General features: G+C 37.3%; 1 protein-coding gene across 4 annotated transcripts; it reads right to left on the reverse strand.

Moving 5' to 3' along the window:
• Positions 1-16993: 16993 nt before the first annotated feature.
• Positions 16994-19536, reverse strand: LOC108751270. Of its 4 annotated transcripts, none has more exons than XM_018491360.1 (4): positions 19348-19536; positions 18870-19062; positions 17357-17566; positions 16994-17285 (listed from the first exon to the last, which is right to left on the reverse strand). In XM_018491360.1, coding segments are annotated over exons 1-4 (588 nt in total). In that variant the 5' UTR covers positions 19350-19536; the 3' UTR covers positions 16994-17102. The 4 variants fall into 4 exon arrangements, with proteins under 4 accessions (XP_018346862.1, XP_018346861.1, XP_018346860.1 ...); XM_018491359.1 differs by having other exon boundaries at positions 17369-17566; positions 18870-19067; XM_018491358.1 differs by having other exon boundaries at positions 18870-19067.
• Between the last annotated feature and the right edge of the window lie 4260 nt (positions 19537-23796).

The following is a 23796-nucleotide window of genomic DNA, read 5'->3' on the forward strand; positions in this document are numbered from 1 at the left end:
AATAATCACGCACTGCCTATGTATTTTTATATTATCATATTACTAGTGTTAATATTGAATAACATTCGCTATGAAGATCACACATCAAATAAAGGAGACGAACATGTTAGCTTTCTATGTTAGCTAAGTGAGCACATTCGATTTGTTATGTTATAATACAATATATATATATATAACATATTTTCTGAAGTCTAACATCGTACTTTAGGAAAAGATTCTAATTGCATTAATTGAAATTTGCCTGAAAATGGATTAATCCGAATTTTCTACGAGTATATATAACGTAAAAAAACTTACGAAACATTTTTTTATTTTGTGCTCTCTCGTTGAGCAACGATGACATTTAATGACAAGTAACTTTTAACATATCTGACGTAGAATACGTTTTCTGCTCCCTAAAATTTTTGAAAACGTCTCGCATTCTCACAACGCGATACCGACTAATTGCATCAAAGACGATCCAACGTACCAACCATCGACCTACTTACCGACCATCTCTTCAACATCCTTCATTAGCTTTGAGGAACGCGCATGCTGTTGATGAATAGTCCGGAACAAAGGTTTCCCAACATTCGAGTAACCGTGTTGACTTAACACGAGCTTCTTAAGCAGTTAACTGTAATCGGTCGATTTGCTTCCACGTTCTCGCGTTCTCTCCAAGTTCGCCACTCTATGACGACTGATTATTGCACATGAAATGCTATTACAAGTTTGTTAATACAATGTTATTTTAGATCATAGTATTTTAGATCTAGGACAATTATAGAAGAGAGAATCAATTATAGGAAATTCATTTACAATATTTTAAAATCAAACTCTAAAATCGCGATAGAATTATGAAATAATTATATTGATGACTAACAATTGGTGGAACGTGTTAAACCAGTTTATATTAAAAGTTTCCAAAGTTTATATTAGCTTCATCCCTCGCAATGAGGTTTGGAAATTCATTCGAGAAATGATCCATAGTGTGACGGAGCGACAGGAGGTGAGACGTGAACGTTTCATTAATTGAAAGCGGAGAGAGACTAAGTCGCTTTAGCCCAAAGGGGGGGAAAGGCGGTACAACAGCGATTTGAGGTCGATCCTACGTTGGAATTAATCCAGGTGAGCCGAACTTGGATTTGGGTGCCGGCTAAGCCAGGCTTCTTGATGACTTAACCGGCCACCGTGACCTCTTCCGAGCTTCGCCTTACCTCTGATGTGGACGCCAACGTTACGGGGTGTAACGTTGATGTCCACCCTCTCCCTTAAAGACGATCTTCTCTAATCCCATCGAGTTTTTTTTGCTCCTCGCTATATAAGATTCACGAGTTAGTCTTATAACGTCTTACGCCGAGAAAAGTTGGATGAAATTTAATTAAAATACAATAAAATTCATATTATTTAAAGACTCACTGTGATTTTCTTAGTTCGGGATTGCTGTTGACATACCTTCTTTTCAATAACAAAATCTTCAGGCAACAGCTAACTCAGTATGCTAAAAATTTGCAATTATTCATTTTCTAGAAAAAGTTTTTACTGTAATACCAATCTGTGTTGAAGCATAACAAAATATTATATATAATTGAGATTGCTCGTGCCACATCTGATTATCCGTCACATCAGATAACAGAAAATTGATATCAAAGACATTGTATTACTAGGGTATTACGTCTTTCTAAAATCTCGCAGAGACAGAGATAGAGATATCCATCAAAACACCAGCAAACTTTTCGGCGTTCTTGACAATTCGAAAAACTGTCGCAACATTTCGGGATGATCAGAATTTTTCCTTTTTTTTCAAGTATCTTTCTATCTACGTCGAGGGATATTTTTCCCAAATAATCCAAGTGGTTAGATTCCATCCCTGACCCTACTGCAAGTCCGATTAGTGATCTAAACTTCGATGAACTTGGGATTTGGGAATCCACTGGGATATGCGATCTCTCTCTCTCTCTCTCTCTCTCTCTCTCTCTCTCTCTCTCTCTCTCTCTCTCTCTCTCTCTCTCTCTCTCTCTCTCTCACTCTTTCCCTTTTCGAGAATCCCGTTAGTCCTTTCTCAAGGATCGACGATATAAGGACCGGTTTATCTTTACTACTCTGGCACCAGACGTTTCTCCGCGTAGAACTCGATTAAACTTCCATTGCAACTTTTACGAGACAGTATCGGAGGCTTAGGGTTGTATACGATCGCGCTAACTGTAGCTATTCCCCATCGAGCACAAGTTCCATAGAAGTAATAATAAATTGAAAAATTATCCATTGATTCGAAAAACACACACGCTCGCACGCGAGGCATCGCGAGACTTGCAAGAGCCATAACAAACGTGGAACATTCGACAAAGTAAATTAAAAGTCCAAGTCGCAATACTTTTTCATTCTTAGGCGCAAGTAAAAGGAGTTTAAACGGAAAACAGAATGACATAATTAAAAACTCGAGGTGTATTAAAACTCGAGTCGTTCCGCGGTCAAAAATAACAGAGAAATAATGAAATATTTAAAAGCTTAAACCGTCAAAGTAGCGCCGCGTCGTGGTACTTCAGCATCATAAATCTTTCTCAACTAAATTGTCAAAAGCCTTACTGCAGTTCATCCACAGAGTAGGATGAATTTACGAGAGTTTCTTAAGCTCGTTGCAATAGGACTCCGTGTCGCTTATGTGTGCTCACACGTGACATGCTCGTCGTACGTGCTACTGTGACTTCCATAAATCTTCCTTTACGGTCTAGTCGAAGCCGTGGCCAATTACGCAAAAAAAAAAAAAATGGAAACGAGTCCGTCGAGTGTGATACTTGTATGATCACCTCGCGCAAAATGATGTGACTTTGGTGTAATTAGAAAGATACCTCTCTTTCGCAATTATGAAGAAATGGAAAGGAAAAAATTTTTTAATTTAACGGAGACATTTATGTAAAAATTATATAATTGAAATTTTGCATTTGTGTTTTTTTTTTCGTCAATGACTTTTTTTTTACTGTTAAATATCAAAAAGGGTAACTCAATTCCTTGAGTGAAATAACATTTTATTATTTTTGACTTCCATGTATCAAGATATCTTTCAATTTAATTCGCAGGACTCCAAATATAAATAATGCTGCGCTATTTAATACACTTCTCTAAAAATTTCTGGTTGAAAATAGACGAATCAGAATTTTCTGGTTAAATTTATTAGAATTCTAGTTGAGATAACCGGAACTCTGGTTGATATAATATTACTAGGAAAATTTACCAGAATTTTTATCTTTACCAGAATAATTATATCAATCAGAATTCTAGTTATTTCAAGTCGAATTCTAGTGGGTTTAATCAGAGAATTCTTCGTCCATTTTCAGAATTGTTTAATCCAACCAGACCATTTTTTCTGTATTACAAACGAGATACACATTCGCTTCTACAAAAATCCTTCAGCGCGTAATATAAACGAAAGGTGGCTTTTAAAAACGCAACAGCGCATACGCAAAGCTACATTAATAGCCTCAGTGTGCATGTTTAGTACCTTTTTTTTTTGTCTCTTTTTGAGCACCGCAGAAGGGTCACTCGGGGAAAAATTCAACTTGCCATCCTGTCGTGACTGTCTGGTAGCTTTCCGCGAATTTCCTCGCACGCGCTTTTTCTAGAAAATCCATCCACGCACGCGAGTCGTAGAGCGCACGGAATTGAGAATACGCGACGCGTAAAAACGAGGATTTCCGAGGTTCATGCGGATAAGCGGTCACTCGTGAGATGCTGCGACTCGCGTTTACGAGTTTCTTAAGCTCGCACTCCGCTCATCGCTCCGGCATTCAGCCGGAATGGCGCGACCCCGAGTTTCTTGGTGCGCAGCTCATTTATGGCTCGACACCATGCCCGGCATAATATCGCCGCGTGATGCAGAAACCGTTCCTCGGGTTACGGGCTCGGTCACGGTGGTGTGTATCCTAGGTTGCCGGCTGATTAAACCCAGGGTTTTACGGGCATTACCGCGCGCATCCGCGCGCACTGGCAAAATATCTCCCATATACATACACACGTGTTACGTGCGCGTACACGCGTGCACTTTAATGCATTTACACGCGTAAATATGCCGGGGTATTACAGCGAGAGTTGCCGCAAGCCGCGCAAACGAGGCGACCGGTCCAATTGTCACGATGCCGCTTCTCTACCGTGTGGAGTACGAGAAAAAAAGATGGATTTACTGTTGCTGAAGGATGGTAGCTGCTATTCGATATGAAAGTAATTAAACTTAGCTAGTCGCTATTAATTATTTGATATTACACCGGTCTGTTTTGTTGAAGCATCCCGCTGAACAAATTTGTTTGGGGAAACACAAATTTGCTGTTAAAATGAAATGGAAAGTCTATCGCCTTTAGTAAATAATAATACATTTCTCTGTGGCAACGAGACGATTTCCTGTTACAGCGAAATAATTTACAGATTCAACAAAATTATTTTCAGCAAATAAAATTAATGAGAATCTTATCAAATCTTTTCATTATCTGTATAATAATTAATTCATAAAATACCGGCATTTCCTTTTTTCTCCATAATTTTACCATTTTGGGATAAAAAGTAAATGTATTGAAAATTGTATGCTACACAAATATTTCCACGTAAAAATATTTAAATTTGATAAAAAAGATTTTTTGTATACCAGAACAAGATTAGTAATTTCTGAATATGTATCCATTTTTTAAATTGCTTCATCACGGTCATAATTTTGGGAAATTTGCAATTAAAATTTGTAAAGAGAGAGCTATTTTTGTATATTTTTTTCACATTATAAGATATGTGACATGCTGGAAAAGTTTTATTTATGTATCAAAATTATGTATAATGTTAAGAGTTTCAGCCCTTAAAAGGACTTTTAATGTCGGCTAGGGATAGTAAGATATTCCCTAAGATAGTAAGATATGACTGAAAGCTATGAATTAGGTCATTGGTGATGGGAAATGACTTTTATTGGGAGGTTTTTTTTTTTTTCTTCAAGCTGATGTGAGTACATAATTTTTCAATGCTAAAACGATGCCAACGTGATTAAACGATATCAACGTGATTCACGCTCGCGATATAAGCGCGCATCAGACACCGCGAGCCAGGGGTTGGCTTAATCGACGTAAATAAGTTGGCGAGAATTTAAAGATTAAGGACTCGCGGAGCGAGCGGTACGCGCTCTTCCACCCCGTAGCTCGCAGCTCTGCTTTGCACACCGGCGCACCTGATCGCAACTCAGAACCGGTGCAAGAAAGCAGTTTTGTTAATTATCCGACAAAAACAGCAGGCGCAGTCCCACGCCTTGCCGGCGCTATCAAGTGGGACGCTATCACGTGTGCGCGAACCCGACGATACGTGGTGCGGCAGGGTTGAAAGCGAAAAACGCTGCAAGATTTCTCATACCGTGCGATGATCGCGCACCGTGCATCGTGGGAAATAATTTCAACATGACGCGCTAACCATAGAGCAAACCTCCGGTGTCATTGCGCGTCTAGCTCGGCACGCAAAATTTTGAAAGAGAAGGGCGGAAGAACGCCTGTTTTATTTTGTCCCATTCAAATGTGACTTAAGCTATTTTAAATGTTCCATTATTAATAACTAAATTCAGAATGGAGTTTTATTTATAATTTTAATCTGTAAAATGTCTGTGTAATACAAAAACAATGAAAGAAATAAAATGCATAAATGAAAAATATGTTTTACATAGGTACGTACCAAATATATGTATAAAATATGTATTAAAGTACATGCACACATTGTAACATATGCGGCATTAAAATTTATGGATCACCTAAGGCAAAAAAATTCTATTTACTATTTTATATTCCATATATCTTTTATGTTTATTTTAATATATATTTTACTCTTTAAACGTTTTTTTGCGTTACATATAATTTATAAAATTATGAATAAAATTCCATTTGGAATTTCGGCACGAGTTATATATTATATTTATTCAAAGTGGATTTTAAATTATATTTCTGACAAACAAGCGTGAATTTGAAAATTTATTTTCTCTTTAAAAGAAACTAAAAAAAAAATGTAATTTGTAAACTTATCGTGACGCAAAATCACACTTTGTATTTGAAAATTAAATAATTATATTTGTCCTACCGTGTAACGTGATTTCTGGGGAATATCCCAATATAAACAATAAACGAACATGATTGCATTCACATCTATCTTTCATGTGATTTTTAATCATCAGCACATATCTCTATGCAGCCGGATATTTTCTCATGCGTGCATTGCCATTGCTACTTGAGATTCTACGAGCGATTCGAAAATACCGAATGCTAGTAAAACCCATCATGTACGTGACAGCACGGCAAAAAAATATCGCACGCCAGATGTAATCCCGACATTGAGGAATATAAAATGTTTTCTCTACTGTGACATCGGTCGGGGTTTGTTTACGCGAGTAGCAAAGTAAAAGCTGACTCGTAAAAGAGAAGGAGAGGACAAAAAAAGATGAAGGGACTTCTAAGTAACACAGAAGGGTAGAGGCAGCAGTCGTTTTCCCTTTACGGCGACACAGTGTGGTTAATCCTCTATCTCACAGGATTATCCACATTAACTTTATTCTTCGACCACTCGGCTCGACAACGAGTAGTAATAACTCTTTTCTCGCAATCCTTATCACTTTGATCTAATTATTCAACATTGTGTCTATATCATAGTATAGAAAAATTTGTAATAAGCATAAGGAAAGAGAAAATATTCGCAAGTATGATTCATAACAATTATTAAAAGACAGAGAGGTGTAAAACATATTTTCTTGAAATTAAAAAGAGAAGAAGCAATTAATTTACATGTTTTATAATTTATAAAAAATTTATTTTATTTATTTGTGAAATCAATAGTCGCTACGAACAATTAAAAAATAATTGTAACACGTAGCATATCATAATTTCTTGATATTATATAAATGTGCACGAAGAAAGAACATATCATTTTATGTGAGAGTAATTTATAAATATATAAATAAATTATGAAATATATAATTTATATAAATATTATCTTATTCACTTAATCGATGAAACAACTTAATGAGCAAATAGGTTTTAATCGGTCTTTATATAATTGTGCTTGAAACGCAGCAAGAAGATAAGAATCGCCCTTTCTTGTTGTTGCAGGTCAGGACGCTGGTATCGTGTTGTCGCCGCTGATAGGCGTGGTGGTTGGCGCCTTGGTGACTCTAGTGCTCATTATCCTGGTAGTGGTGGTCCGAGTACGTCGAGAGCGCGTAGCAAAACCGCGGCACGAGAAACCGGCGGAACTCAGCGAGTTACCGCCCCAACAATACCCTTTGCAGAATTCTCAGCAGACCGTGGAGACTGATCCCGACGTGATCCCGAACAAGTTCGGTAAGACTCCTCGAAGCCGATACCCACTAAACAGCCTTCGCGTGAATCCGATTACGATGGTCTGGTAGAACCTTTGTATACATAGTGGTGCATGCCCCCTGCAAACCTGGAATTGGCCGAAGACTTATGTAATATGTTTTATTGAAAACATCTTGCTTGTTTGCAATTGTATAAAGGAAATAATATGGACTAAATTTCGATATTTACTGTCAGCGCTGAAAATCTATAGCATATACGTTATGGGCGCTGCAGATTTTCAGCACTGGCAGTGAATATTGGAACATATGCATGTCATACAGCCACAGTTGTAAAATCATATCATAATCGTTTATTTGGGACACTACGTTAGACTAGATAAATAATAAATAGTAGACTTGATTCCCTCATCAAATTTTATATGCCTTATGCAGGATATATTTGATGATGAAACGCGTTTGAAATAGCATTGTTTTTACAGAAAAATTCTAATTTTAGAAATTCTTTTTAATTCAATATAGAAAGATTACAATTGTAACTTTTTTCTATACCTATTTCTTTTTACATATTTTATATTCTACTATTCGTATATTTAATTTTGAAAATTCAAAAGTTACACGTGGCTTTCAATCAAATTTAATTAAAGGAAGTTTTTTATTTAATCTGCGGTTTTAACTGCAGTTTTAACCGGTCACCGTACTCTTTAAAGTGCATCGAAGTTCGTTCAAAAAAGTAAGAGAAAAAAAGGTTTAGTGTTGTATCTTTTTAAAATGAAAATGATTAGAATCATTTTTCCAGGAGTCTAATATTTTTCGGAGATATTTGCTTTTATTTTTACATTAAAAAAGTTTAAAGGAGCATAACTCTCATATACATACTGTTCACCAAACGCGCTATCATTGGAGATTACAAATTTTAGTCGCGACTTTCCAGCGAACTTTTACCCTCGCCGCATGACCTAAAATGAAGAATCGGCGAAGAATAAGGAACCCTAAGAGAGAAAGAAGACCGCACCCCCGAGCACAACTTATTCTCCGCGTTTCCGCCCCATAACGCACTCGACTTGCAGTTCCCAACAGAGAACCCCCCCGTCTGCTTCGATGTTCTAGAGGGTAACCTCGTGGAGGTCAGCCCACCGAGTTACCCGGGCGGTTATCCCCCGGGACACTGGGTCACGCCCGGACCTACGCCAAGCATAGACGAGCTCTGTCACAAGTTCACGGGGAGGCCGACGGAGCTGAGGTTACCGTCGAGGAGCACGATACCAAATCTGCCGGGGATGCCGGTAACAGGGGTGATGGTGGGCGCCGGGCAAGGCGTCGTAATCGGTGGCGGACAAGGTGTCATCGTGGCCGGTGAGTGCCTCGACGGCGAGGCGATCAAACGAAGACTGATGGCGAACAGGCTGCCGGAGAGCTGCGTCTAGAAGCTCTGCTTGGCGCGTCCGCAAGTGACATGGTACCGTTGTCGCCATCATCGTCGCTGTCATCACCGTCATCCTAACGGCGTTCAAGAATATGGCTATCGCGTGCGCCGCGATCGGAGGCCGGCACGAGATCCCGGGTAAAAGGCGAGAGGTCTCGAACGTGCTCGAGAGTGTACGTACTCGTCGCGTATTCTAGAACGATTTCGAGGTCTCGCTACTCGGGGAAGCGTTCGCGTTGTCCGTTTTCGTGACAGCCGTCTATTAGCTTTAACGTGTTTGCTAACGATCCTCCGGTGCGATCGACTCGTTCGGCGAAACGGGGAAAGGACTCGCTAGCGAAGTAGTTGGAACGATCAATAGGACGCCCGGGGATATGTTACGTGTGTCGGGGATCGACATTATGTCTCGTGAACAATTGATTTCGCTCGAGTCCGGTGGCGCCTGATCGGAGGGCAACGGAGGGCAAGTCTCGCGCGACGCAACTTCTCGCGGGATGGTCTACGAGATTAAGAGAGACACCGTCCGTCGCGATTGTTTCCGAAACACGATCGCCGCACCAGTTTTCCAGTTGTGTAGCGGAAAGGAAAGGGCCGGAAGTATGCGAAGAAGTTAACCGAAAACTCGTCGAAGTTTCCCCGTCCCGCCTCGGGAGGTATTGCAAAGTTCTAACATTCTGTTTTCGGTCGTCGACTTAACCGTCTTTGCCCCTCTTTTTGTTTCAAACCGGATGATCTTCGACGTTGCGTCTTCTCGAATATTTCTCCAAGTTCGTTTCCCTTCTTTATGGCGGCTGCGGACCATAAAGAGAGAATGGAAAATCGAATCACGAGTTGCGAGAGCTGCGCGGATTGAACATCGAATTTAAAATACGTCATTGAAAGTATCTTGACGGAAAAACATCAAAATTCATTCCTTCTATTGTATTTCAATCCCTTTTTTGACATTTTAGCTCATAGAATTATTTTTATTTTAATATAATGGAAAATAATAATTCTATTTTTTCTCTTTCTTTTATTTCCAGTCAGTTATATTTATTTTCCGGCCTCGGGTGATTTCTTTTTTTTTCACTCATTGCTCTCTCTTTTCTTGTTTTTTCATTGTTTCCCTCATCTTCTTTTTTTGTTACAAAGAATAGCCACTAAGTAATCTAAAAGATTATAAAGTCTTAACAAAAAACCAAAAGCTAAATAGAAAATTTTATTAAAATATTCCGGTAGTTACGAAATTTTTGAAAAAAAAATAAAATTTTTTTCTTAACTTTGACACCCTCTATATATCTTTGAGGCTAAGCCATTTCAAAATGATTTTAACAAAAAACTTGTGTAATTTGCTAAACAACAAAATAAATAATAAAGCTCTGTATAAACGAGTAATATAATATACGAGTAATCTACTATTTATATTAATATTATATTTCTATATAATAATTATAATTAATTGCTAAACATTGATTAAAATAAAAAATGTTCAATCAAAAAAGTATAGGCTCTAATGATATAAAATCAATAATAGTTGAAAAGCCTCTGAGAACCAACGCTAGTTTTAGTTGCACACAATAATTTTATTATTTTCAATTTACATATAAGATAAAATAAATAAACGTTTCGACCCGCGTTTTAGGTCCTCTTTAGTATTAAGTCGTCGCATTACTAATAATTCATGCATTATATACAATAATGTTGCGTATAAAATTCTTACAATTACATACAAAAATGTTGTATTATGTCGAATCGTTTGAAATGCGTTTTTCGTCATCTAAGTATCGTTTGCATCGTGATTTTGTGAGTAGAACTATCATTAAACTTTCTGGATTAATGACAGTTTTAGATTGCTATGACTATCGATATTATCACAGGGTTGCCAGATCTGGAAAATCGGAGAAACCGGGAAAGATCAGGGAAAATATAAAAAAGACTGGAATTTTGAACTTTGCTCACAATTCCCTTAAACTTCTTATATTTCAAATAATTTTTATAATTTTTTAAATACTATATTTAATATTCGTGCACAAAATTCGTGCACTTTAAAAAATTAAAATTTATATTTCATTCAATAATTTTATTTGATCGCTATTTTTAATAATATAAGCTTTCTTACAATCGTTGATTTTAAATATTAAAATCTTTTCATTTTTTATTAAAATTTTTACATATTTTATATTGGTCATGGAAATTTCCTATTTCTGGAAAATCTGGAAATGTCAGGAAATTTTAAAATTCATTTTCTGTGGCAACTCTGTACCGGTACACAGGTCATGATTCAAGCGATTCGACATAATACAACTTTGTATGTAATTGTAAGAATTGTATGTAATTGTAAGAATTTTATGTGATACGCAAATATCATTGTATGTAATGCATGAATTATTACAGTAACGCGACGATTTAATACTGTAGAAGGCTCAAAACGCGGGTTAAAACGTATATTTATTTTATCTTATGTGTGAATTGAAGATAATAAAATTATTATTGTGTGCAACTAAAACTAGCGTCGACTCTCAGAGGCTTTTCAACTATTATTGAAAAAATATTCAATCAATGTTTATGGTAGGCAAACGTTTACCCAGAGAAAAAGTTTCTTAGATTAATAAAAATGTTTCTTTGACTTGAACATTACTTTTTAAAATCAAATAAAATTTATTTGATTTAAAGAAATTATGCCCAAATCAGTCATTTCTTGGATTTCTTGGATACATAGCCTTATTTTGTTGTTGAGCCATTTCAGTCATATGAAGTTTTCGTCTTGAATTTGTTTGAAGACTTCTCGTAAAATCTTTTAGAGTACCTAGTATCTATCGTGTATATCTCTAGCATCTTGCGATGTTCCTAAATAAATTCGAATTCTACCAACGAAACGTTGGTCCGGAAGCATCAGGCCGTGAAACACGAGAAAAGATAAAAGGCTCTCGACCGAACCCCTTTTCCGATGGCTCGAATGAAGACGAATGGAGGAACCGCGCGAAAATATACCGGGGAGGAGCCGAGAAAAAATCGGGCGAGAGGAGGGCGGGAGGGAAATGAAAGGAAGAAAAGGAATGCTCGATGCCACTTTGGCGTGTAGTTTGAAGGCGTGAAATGCGGTTTTAAGGTTGAACGATCAGCCCCGATATCGCGATAAAGCGAGAGAAAGGGGATGAGAAACGCGGGCGTCGATATTCTGTTTAAATTCTTCAAATTCGATATTTTGGGCACAACTTTCACATATCGCAGTATCGACAATGCCGAACGAATGCGGTTGATATTTACGTTCGCGCGATGTTGCGGGCGCGAATAATGATAACGATATTAAAATTCAAGAAAATCTCGAGATAAAGAAAAAGCGCTTGTAAGTTATCGAACGTGTCTACATATCGAATCTCAAGATCGCATCGATCGCGTAATCTACAATAACTGCCATTTAATTTTTACGATGTCAAGTAAATACAATTGAATTAATGGACAGTCAAGAGAGAGAGAGAGAGAGAGAGAGAGAAGAGGCAACCTCTCGTCGCATCTTAAGAGGGATGAAAATCGAACCACGCCGAGCAGCGTAACGTACAAAGTGGAAGCGATTCTTACGGAAATAAAACCCAGGCGCACATTATACTCTATTGATAATTGTGATAGAGCATTTATAAATTTTTCTACCGCGCGCGCGCGCTGATATGAGTTGTCTGTATTCCCCGCCGAATGATGAAAAAAAATACTACTCTTGCAAGACTCGGACGCTCTCAAACGTTTTAAAAATTCCCATCGGGGTGTGTGTATGTGTGTGTATGTGTATGTGCGTGTGTGTGCGTGTGCGTGTGTGTAAATAAACAGAAAATTTTAACGGGTCCTTTGTCAAATCGTTATCACCGTTATTCGCGTTCGATTCCTGACGGGGGAAAAAAAGAAAGAAGGAAAAGTCGAAAAGGGACATAACGCGACGGCGTTCGCGATGTTCTTTGCGTTCTCGCGCGAGGTAAGCTTCACTTTGTAAGGTTTTGCAAAAACTGGTCTTCCACGTGACACTTCGCGACGAAGTCGTGAAACTTCTGCGCCGAGAATGGAGCTAACGAATCGACGAAAAGCGTAATGGAAACGGTGTAACGCGAACTTTGCTCGTGGAAAAGTTCGCGCTTTGGATGATCGATAGACTCGTAATGTGTAAAAAAAAAAAACAGAAAAAAGAAAAAAAGAAAAGAGGAGAGGGAGAAAGAGTGAGAAAGAGAGAGAGTGAGTGACAGACCGAGGAATGAATAACGAGAGTCTCGTTGGTAACGCGAAATAGTCGCTATCCTCGAGAGGCGAATAACGTCGAATCAATTGTCGGGTGTGTGATGTTTCAGTGTATATAAAGAGATAATGGTCAAGTACGATGGTTGCTCGTTAGTTAATATATCGCTGTATATATTATCACGGGAAAGTCTAACGATAGGTTGGTAACGTTCAAGTTTTCGAGAGGAAGTTCAGCGGAACGACTTGTCGAGCGCCTCGTTTAACTTTCCGTCGCTTATCCACGCGAGAGCAGAATTGTGGAAATTATTTCCATCGGCGTTCATGTTTGACACGAAAACGTTCGACAACGAGTTCCGCTGAGATCTTTCAAATTCACGCTCTCCTCATCGATTGAACTGTCGTCGCGGCGTTGCGATTTTTTGACGATGCCAGGATCGGATTTTTGTGTCCGTAGATGAAGGTATTTTTTAAACTCCCTGAATCTTTTTATTACAAATGAAACGTAGCTCCGTTATTCCTTCATCGTACAATGATTCTTCCTTTTTAAGAGAAGAAAAAAAGGATCTTATTTTTTTCCATTTTCTCTCCTCTCTTAGGCGTCGAGAATTTCGTGAATTCTAATAAATGCAAGATCACACGATAGCCGAAATGTCGGTCGACTGTTGTATCGTTTACGGAAAACAATTAAACTTTTTTAATATTGATATCTCAAATTAGATTGATTGTCAGTTTAATAATAATGTTTATTTAATAATGCAGTTTACGATTGCATTTTAAGTCCGACAAATCGAATCAGCGCGCAGTTTATTGAATTGAAAAAAATGTATTTACGAAAATTTACATATGAATATCATTATGCATCAACATTCGCTTCGATCAAAAGTAGGATGCTTCCTTTTATTTGATTTATTCTTATCGGTCTAATTTCTGCTTATAATTAATCTTTCGCCAATAATTGAGGTCTTTACTGATATTTAACTGTTTGGTAGATAAATTTAAATTTGTAAAAAAGTTAATGCAATCCAACTTCCATGACAGTAAAAATTCATTTGTTAAAACAATGTTAATAAGATATCAGAATTTTTTAAAATTTTTGCATGTATAATCCGGAACAATGAAAAAACTCTATTTCTAATAGAACAGTTAAAATTCATGTTATCGGAGGGTTAAAATTGTGAATCCATATGCACGGTAAAACAATGCCAAGGATTTTTCGTAAATGACACAGTTGGCCAAAATTTTGGCCGGTATTCGTAGTCGGTACTTATTTCAAGATCGCCTTAAGTAATGTCTTAAGACGCTAATGCTCTTTGATTAGTTCATGACATCTCAAGATTGAACTTAATCTTGAATATAAGAATTAACAATGGTATTCATAGTTAATTCAAAATCGTCTTGAGTTCAGTCTTGAGATGTCACGAACCAATTAGAGGGTCACTTAAAACGGTCTTGAGATAAGAACTGATTATGAGTACCGGTCCATCTTTGTCCATCGTGTGCTCTTGCCCTAACAGATCTGATTTAGAATTTTCCGATCTACGTAATCTTTTTCCTTTACTTATCTTCCTTTACTTATCTTCAATTTGCAACGAATCCCTTGGCCCTAGCAATCGCTACCGAACGATCGTCGAAAAATTAATCAATCGATATCACATATCTTTCACGTCCACGAGAATCGTTCGAAATTCAAGGATGAGCGATGGTGGTGACGCATCATGGCGGACCGAGAGAATTAGAATAAGACGGAATATTATACTGCCCGTATTCGTTTTATAAGAACAGGAAATGTCGGGGATATATCAATCTTTTTCATACAGGCGCGAGAATCTTATTCAGCGAGCGAGCGTGTTGCGAGGAGACTCGCTCGAAAGTAGGTATTGAAAGTCACGTTCTCGGTCGGCGTGACTCAACAATCAAGTGTGAAGAAGAGAAAAAAAGAAGATAAGCGTAAGCGATCACGAAAAAGTAACAGTAGCGAGTAATGTGACTGTACATAATCAGCTGTAACGACGCGAGAGAGTCCATGTAAATCGATCGGCGGTCGTAAGCCCGAACCTCAAGTTCACTGTATAGGTGATTTCATATCAGACCCTCCCTCGTCCCTCTTCCCTTTCTCCCTCCACTACCCTTGTCCGTCACGCGACCCGATATCGTTTAACTAACTCGTATGTATATACTACACCATGTTTTGATCTGAATAAACTGTTTAATTGTCCGAATCTCTAAGGTACTTATTTAAAATGCGTCCTGGCGAAATAAAACCGCACATTAAATAAGAGAAGCGTATCACGATATTGCTGGGTTTTGCTTTGGGTTAGAGATCCTCAAGTAACAGTAGATTGGACACTATTTAGACGAGCTCTGATTGGTCCCTCATATTTTTCAGGACTTAAGATGGAATCAGACAGATGCATAAGATAGAGCGAAGTGCGTGGATAATCTCGTTCTACCTTAAGCAAGCCTAAAAAATGTGGCTGATCTCAAAACTTATAATGCCCAATCTCTTACTTAAAGATCTCTACTTTGAGTTAATCTTGTAATACGTAACATCACTGAGAATACAAAAATAGCGAGTATATATATTATTATATATTATTATTATGTATAAAATGTTTGATTTTAGAAAAGCCATGCAGGCAGCAACTAATTACATATTTTAATTTACTTTCGAAAGAAAAAATGATAAAGAAATACTGATCCATTTGATAAAATATATGATACATTATAAAACTTCATACCGATTATTAATAATCGTATTCACTTTAATAACATTACATCTGTCGCACCAAAAATAATGCATTATTGATCCTCTTTCTTGATACTCTTTATTCACTAAGCCGGTATTACGACTATTAGACGTAAAAAAGTTTCAGTCGTAAATCGTAAAGTCGTAAGTAAAAATCACAATGAAAATTACGAACTTGTGTTCGTAAAACGCCCAACTGTGGCTAGTCATGCTTGCGATCTTACGGTTACGACTGAAATTTTTTTACGTGCGATGGTCCCTTTCCGCGCGCAACGACGCGGTATACAACTCGCGGGAGAGAGCGAGGTGCGCGCTTATAAAGTAAAATAGGTACCCTGACAAACGACGTTCACGTGCCGCAAAAAGGAGATAGACGCTCCTGAAAAATGGGGGTCGAAACTTCTTTCTGGTTCGACGAAAAAGGAATGCTCGACGCGTGAGGAGTCTGAGGAGTCACGGCGGAGCTGGCGGCTTTGAGAAATTCACGGTATGCACGAGGAAGGCCCTGGTTTCGCACGTAAGTTTTTTTTTTTTTTTTTTTTTTCGCTTTCTTTCAGGTATCGCGAGTTGCGAAAGCGAATGCATCGCGCGAATCCGACTCGAAAAATATTCTCTCCTTAACGGCTCGTACATCAGCCGTCGCGACGTGTATATAGTAACATTTGCACTGTAAGACACTGCAGCGAAGAGATATGAAAGGGCGGTGTAATGAAAACGCGAATTTTTATCTCGGCTTCTAAGATTTTTATCTGAGATTTTACGACGATACATAGGTAGGCCATAAAAATCGCTTGATATGCACACCTTGGAAACTCCCACGTGTGCCCTTGAGCATCGCGGGAGAGAAAAAATGGAAAGGATGTCGCGCGGAATTTTAATCCTGTCTCGTATATCCGCGGACTCTGTATGTAGCATTCTGTATGTAAAAAACTAAGAAAGAAAGGGATACGTTAGTTAGATTATCTTCGACAACCTGCGCGAACAACGCAGTAAATTTTAAATACATTTATTTGCACGTTAACGCTACAGAAATTTCTGATCTCACAGTCAATCACATGTTCACTTAAATTCCACGTACAATATTAATATATAGACTGGTACTCGATTCTTATTTAAGAACGCCTTAAATACCATCTTAAGATGTCATAAATCAACCACAGGTTGATATTCATAGTCGGTTCTTATATTTAAAATCATTTTAATATAATATAATACAGTCTTAAAATGTCTTAAAATATTTAAGTACAGTCTTAAAAAACCACTCACAGAATTATATCTCAGGACATGATCTAACATAAGACGATTTTAAAATAAGAATCGACTCTGAGTAACAAACTAAAAGTTTCATATAAATTTTTTGTAAAGGAAATATCGTATGATGTACATCCACATCGGTATCTCAAAATTTGACACGCACAATTTGCGAAATGGTATTTCTACTCAATTCTCGTCAAAGCATTTCGTCTCCTCTCTCTTTCGTTCGTTTCACTGCAAGGGGAAAAGAATTCTTGCAGTCTTCGATACGCATCGCGTGGCACGCTGATCATGACATCTATGCCTTTCATCAACATATTATTGTACGTTTTGAACACGGAGTATTTTATTTCCTTGAAATTTGTCTACGAGAAATATGTATTATAAGAGAAACCTGTGCGTGCAGCTCTTAATGCTAAATTTGACGCTTATTTACCTGCTTATTTACCTGCTGATCAGGGAAAATCACGCTCATCATTCTGTAATACAGTTCTTCCGTTTCGATATTGCTGCCCCAAAGGCCTTCTGTACAGGTCCAACAGATGAGACAAGCAACGATAGCGCCTTTTATAAAAAACACCACAGTCCTGTAAAGAACTGAGCTGGTCATAGACGGCCGAGACTTCTCCGGAAAAGGTTCGCAGGGCTGCACGAATAAAGGTGACATTTAAATAATTAATTTTCACTTATTGCTCAAATAATTAAACGCCTAAATAGATATCGGATACAAATTTTTATCATATCAAGTATTTAAGAATGTCTGGATTTAATTTGATTTTAATCTACTCTAAATAATATAAATAATATAATAAAATTAATTAAATATTTTAATATGAAGAACACTAAATGTTTGAACACTAATATATTTGAAATAGCTAAAAAAAAACACGTAATTAGATTCATACAATATTCATCATCTTTGTTTTCTTACTTCTCTTAATTATACGTTTCTCTAAGAATATGATTTAACGCTATATTTTAAATTAGAGTATCGCTGAAATGTATGAAAATATAAATGTGTCGTACAAGATTGCTAAAACTGGAAATCAGGGAATTGTCAAGAAAATTAGAAACGATAAGGAAAATCAGAGAAAAGTCGGGAAATTTTGTAAAATTTTCTGGAAAATTAAAAATCTTGGTTTTAAAGAAGTTTAATATATGTACATAATACCTATACAATTTGTTGGAATACTACGAACTTAACAATTAAAAATGCAAGCAGTGTCGGTGACATTAATAGTAATTTAATATCGCCATGTTAAATTAATCTCTGCAAAATTTAACAGTTTCCAAATCAGGATGAAAGACCAAAAATTTCAGAGTATTATTGAAAGCCAAGGAAAATTATAAAATTTTGTCTAGAAATCAGGAAAAGTAAAGAAATTTTAGGAGAAATTTGTGACAACTTTCATTAAATAAATTACATTCCATTACGCTATTTGTTGTCGTGCTCGGCTACCTCCAAGACCTCAACGATATCTCGATAACAGTTACAGGGACTCAGACCTCCTCCATTAGAGATCCATCGCTGTAGTGTACACCGACTGTCGAGCTAATTCCAGGTAAACGCAGCTACGTATCGACTAACCAATTCCGTACAGGTGCTCGAACACCATCATCTCGTTACGCGGCGTGTCAATATCGCGCGAGGACCAACTGAATGCTCGACACAGCGACAAGCCACATGATTTAACTGAGAATTGAATACCTCGCGATTCGCGTGAAATGCTCATTCAATTTCGTATCAAAAATTTTGATGCTTTTCTCTCTCTATTACGATATTTTCATTTGTCAAACGTTGAACAATGCAGCGGCATTAGCGCTATTTTTATCTCAAAGTTGAGTCAAAAGTTTGATGATGTATTATTGTACGAATATTTACTCATCTTAAATGTGTTTGCAAATTCTAGAACTTATTAAATCTGAAAACTTCGATAATCTTCCCTTACCTTTGACGGATACCTCCACTGGGCGTCTTTCCACGAGTAAACTTTAACTGCCGCTGATCTAGCACTTGCACGATTGCGAGAATTCACATTCGCGCTAGTGACTCTCTTAACCTTCGGTCTTTTGCATGTTTTCGGATTGGACAGATTAATAGTCTGTACGACACACTTCGTCCCTCTTTTCATATTTCGTAACCTTCGCTTGACGAATTAAAGCAGTGATAATTATATCGCGAGTCAAGAGGCATCCAATCACTTTTTTTCATAAAAAAAACCTTGGCAAATGAAGAATATTAATTGGAATGAAGTATATAGGTTAAAGAGGCAGAAAAAAACCATTTAATAAGCTCTAAGGTTTAATTTATTACGCGATTAAACGTGGAAATAATGATAAACTCATAAGCTCCTTTGATTACGATAAATTAATATAGAAATAACTATAACAAACGTAATGCTTTTTAACAGCAGAAATTAAACTTACATGGGAGATCATGATACAATTTTGAAAAAATTATTAATACTTAAACTATTGATCCTTAGTTTCATTGATCCTTCATTTCATTTCTTCATATTTTAAATTTTAGCCGGAGTATTTTACAGAACTTTAACGAGTGTCTGTTATATTGCAAATTTATCCGACGTTATGATATATGGACGAGTGACATTTATTAAAATCGATTAGCTTTTGTTCATGACGTGCTCCACTCGCGCAATGTACTAGCCGCATAATTATATCACGTTATTTACATTTAGACAATAATGTATTCATGCGTTATTATATAATTCCGCAACATTAATTCCAAGTTATTTAAGCAAAAACACCACAAATGTAATTTTTATTAATAGAGAAAAAGGTACATGCTGGATGCACCGGTCGATTTCTTTACCGAGCGGCCGTCATCGACGGCAACAAAGAAAGGGATGAAAAAGTACGAGAGAACGCGCGAAAACTGGTAACAGATACGGCACGATGCGCGCACAAAGGGCCGGGCGGAATAATGCATAGCTGGTGCTTCGTCAACTTTGGTACGCAAAATTCTGTTTCGTTTCGGGCCTTCTCCGATGTCGCCCATCCTCTACAAGCGCACGTTCTGATAAGAGCGAATGTATATACACAAAGGAGTCGAGATTGCGACACGAGGAGGAGAAAGAGAAGGGCTGAGAAAGGGGGCCAGTGCTTGATGAAACTCAGTTTTCCAACAAGGTCTTTATGCCACTCTTCCCTTCCGTACTCCATTTCATTACTCGCACACGGCGCGCCACCTCACGATTCCTTATTCATCAACGCTATTGGAAAAACCGTGGAATTTGCATCCCAGCACGATCTGCGCCGACACGCATCGACGGTTTAAACGGGACGTCGTCGCCTTTCCAAGGAACACATGCAAATCAACGAAAAATCAAAATGATTTTATTTTGATTCTTAACGTCAATAAATAGTGAAATTTTATAACCAAAAATCGTCATTTAGACTTTCATGACGTCAAAATAAAGTCATTTTCATTTTCTTTTGACTTGTGTTCCTTGGATCACGCAACGTAACTTCACGCGATCGTAGCTGAGTCTCAAGCATAGGAGTGACGTGTGTCTGTAATGTCCCATTCGTGAAATTTAATAAAATTTACTCTTGTTTCACTTGTATTTGATTTTTACACTGTTAGAAACGCTTTCTTTACGTATAAACGAAGCTCGTAGTTAGTTGAACGAAATTAAAAGTGTTGAACGATTTGACTGAAAATTAAGTTACTTAAATATAATGAACATGTACATTAAATTTCATAAAATTTTATGAAAAGTACATTTTTCATGTACACGTGCACAAATATACTTTTTAGTTATAAATACATTAAATTTAATATAATGTCATGAAATTAAGTTAAAATGTACAACTTAAAGTATATTAAATTACATGAAATTTTTAATAATGTATGATTTCTGATTTCCTTTAAAAAAAAAGAAATTGTAATCTTACGCTCTTGACTGTTTGACCCAATAACATTCTTTCTAAGAGTGACTCTGAGAATTATGTAAATACGACGAAAGAAGTCCGACGAAGTCAATCCGTCGTAGCTTTGACATCGCGATGCTTTCAGTAGAAAATGCAGTAGCAACTTCGATTTGAGAATACTGAATTTGTCGTTGAGATTCCTACAAATCCGTGGAAAGGTGCCAGTTAAAAAATTTGCCACGTCGCTTCGACGTAATGACGTCACTGCGATATATCTGCCGGGGTGTAAAAAAAAAAAAGGAAGGGGATGCGCGAAAGATGCGGAGAAAAACGACTATAGCGCGACGATAAAAGGAGATTCACGAGATCGTTCGCCACCCGTGGATGGACATTAAGAAAACCATGAACGTCGCTATCGAGCAGGTCCACGATCTTTTAACGAAAGGTACCGGCGGCGATGAAATACGAAGGACGCGCGGGAGAGGACCTCGGAGGGAGGGGGAGGAAAACTAATTTTCGCGATATTAGTCTTACGAAATTGGTTATTGATGTTCTATTCGTCCGCCGATAATGGTGGCGCAGAAGCGATTCCCCGCGGAGAAGAGGTCGTAAGAGCGACCCCGGCCAAGGGTCAAGGATCTCTGGGGTTACGTTGTCCTTCCGGGCGAGGTGCTCGTCCTTCTTAAAGGAATTGCTTCCTTAACGGGCGTTAAATCGACTTCGCCGCCGCGATCCTCCCCGCTCTTGCGATTGACAGATATTTCGTGGTCTTTTCGCCCTGCAGACTTTGTCCTCTCTTTCTTTCTTCCATCTTCCATTCTGTTAACTACTCTTTCTATCTACCTCAGTCCACGCTTCCTTTTCTTCCTCGAGTCCACCTTCGTACATTCTTTTTCGCCACTTTCTCTCACAAAGGCTTCCAGGCACACCTCGCAAAGTTCTTCTTCCAGCTGGACGAACGATTGCTCGCCTGGCGACATTCCAGACAATCTCTCTCGCCACGCCGGCCACCGGGAACTTCCGGAGGAATACACGAAATTGATAAATTCGCGGATCCTATGCGCCACCGGCAGATAGTTGTCGAGTATGCTCGCGATACAAACATAGTTCAACAATTTCGACGGCCTTTGTACGTATATCATTATATCTTAGACTGGAGAACAGTAATTCTATTCCTTCTTCCCTTCGCGAGCTTTTAAATATGCGGTTAAATATAATATTTTTTGAAATTCTTATTTCCGTCCTTGTCTTAATCTAAGGCACTTATTTTAGATTAGACACTTAAACGACACATATAGGTCACATTCGATCGGGTCAGAGTTGATTTTAACATTGTTGAAATATTAAAAAATTAGCAAGATTAAGTTTTCATGTAATTAAGGTTTCTAGAAAATTACCACGTATTTTAGAAATGAATTAGAAAAGCTATTATTGCTTATTTATTATTCAGTGATTAGGATAATTCCGGTATATTCGCTGCACCTGTTAACAACTTAATTTATTAAATATTATTTACTATGTTTATAGTAAACGAACTATATCGGTAAAAACTTTGTACTGTCTACTACTATGAAAAAAATATTAGAAATCTGAAATATTTATTTTTTTATATTAAAAAATAAACTTTTTGAAACCTTTGCATTTTTGCCGTATATCCCGCCGTATAGGGGTGTGATATATGGCTACTCATAGAGGGAAGAAAAGAGGGGGGGGGGAGAAAGGGGAATATGCACGGCTCATGAAAAATTTACAAATAATGCATATAAATAAGACGTAAAATGACACAATAACTTATAAAATGCGTATATAAAGTTTTATTAAGGAATAAGAATGATAAATATGTACATGAAATAATAAATAATAATTACAATCTTCCCAGATGTATTACAAGTGTTATGGCATGAGGTACATACTATATTTCACGTAATGCGTATATTGCATTTAGTGCACTGAATTCAATCTGCGCACTTTGTATGCTTTGGGCATAAATCCCGCCTATTGAAAATGTCATATATCCCAAACAGGTGGGATATACAAGACAACAAACTAAATAAAGAATACGAAACCAAAACACCTGTATTTTGCTACACACATGCTTTACTATTCCATTACACGTACGTATCATCAAATAACCACTAAGTCTTTTACACGCCCTACATTAATCATTTTATGTAGATTATCATTTACGATGGTGTTACTTATTACAGTGACAAATTCAACTCACAATAAATTCATTAATATTAACAGTATAAGAAGCTGAAATCATGACACAATACTAATATAACATAAAGGCATGTAACAGAGTATAATTGCGGGAAAATTACTCCCATTCCTTCTATTTTTTCTGACTTCTGTGCGGCGTAAATCCCAGCGCGGCGTATTTGCCGGAATTATCCTATTTATGAAGAAACTCTAGTTAGCTCATGTTCATCGTTTAATTTTTTTGTCTCCGATATGATCATAATAAATGTCTTTTAAAGGAAATTATCAAATGAGAAAGTGTTAAATATAGTCGAGGCTAATCTTTACAGTATTTTATGATACTAATATTTTTATCAAATCGATAATCAATTTACGAGATTATTATTTCAATCTATAATCTCAATATATAATGTTACAAATTCGATAGTAATTTGGTGCGCAGTTTATATAACTGAACGATGTATTTTTAATTTAGTCATTATTATTAGAAATATTATTGAGTACCAAAATCTAAGCCTCAACCGTACATTTCGAGATTTCTTATTTATTTGATTTATTCGTATAGGGATCTTTTGTTTCACTTATAATCTGTATACGCCTTTTAAAGTTGTTTTGCCACGCCTAGGACACACGCAATCAATGTATACAGCCGATGGTTCAGAAACACGGCGGCTTGATAACCGGCTAATAACGCGAAGACGCGAGGGAGAGAATCGCCAGAGGCACATATGATTTGCCGCGGTGTCGTAAATCGAGATTAGCGCGGAATTTCGGTACTCG

The sequence above is a fragment of the Trachymyrmex septentrionalis genome, unplaced genomic scaffold (genome assembly GCF_001594115.1).
Source record: "Trachymyrmex septentrionalis isolate Tsep2-gDNA-1 unplaced genomic scaffold, Tsep1.0 scaffold43, whole genome shotgun sequence".
Lineage (NCBI taxonomy): Eukaryota > Metazoa > Arthropoda > Insecta > Hymenoptera > Formicidae > Trachymyrmex > Trachymyrmex septentrionalis.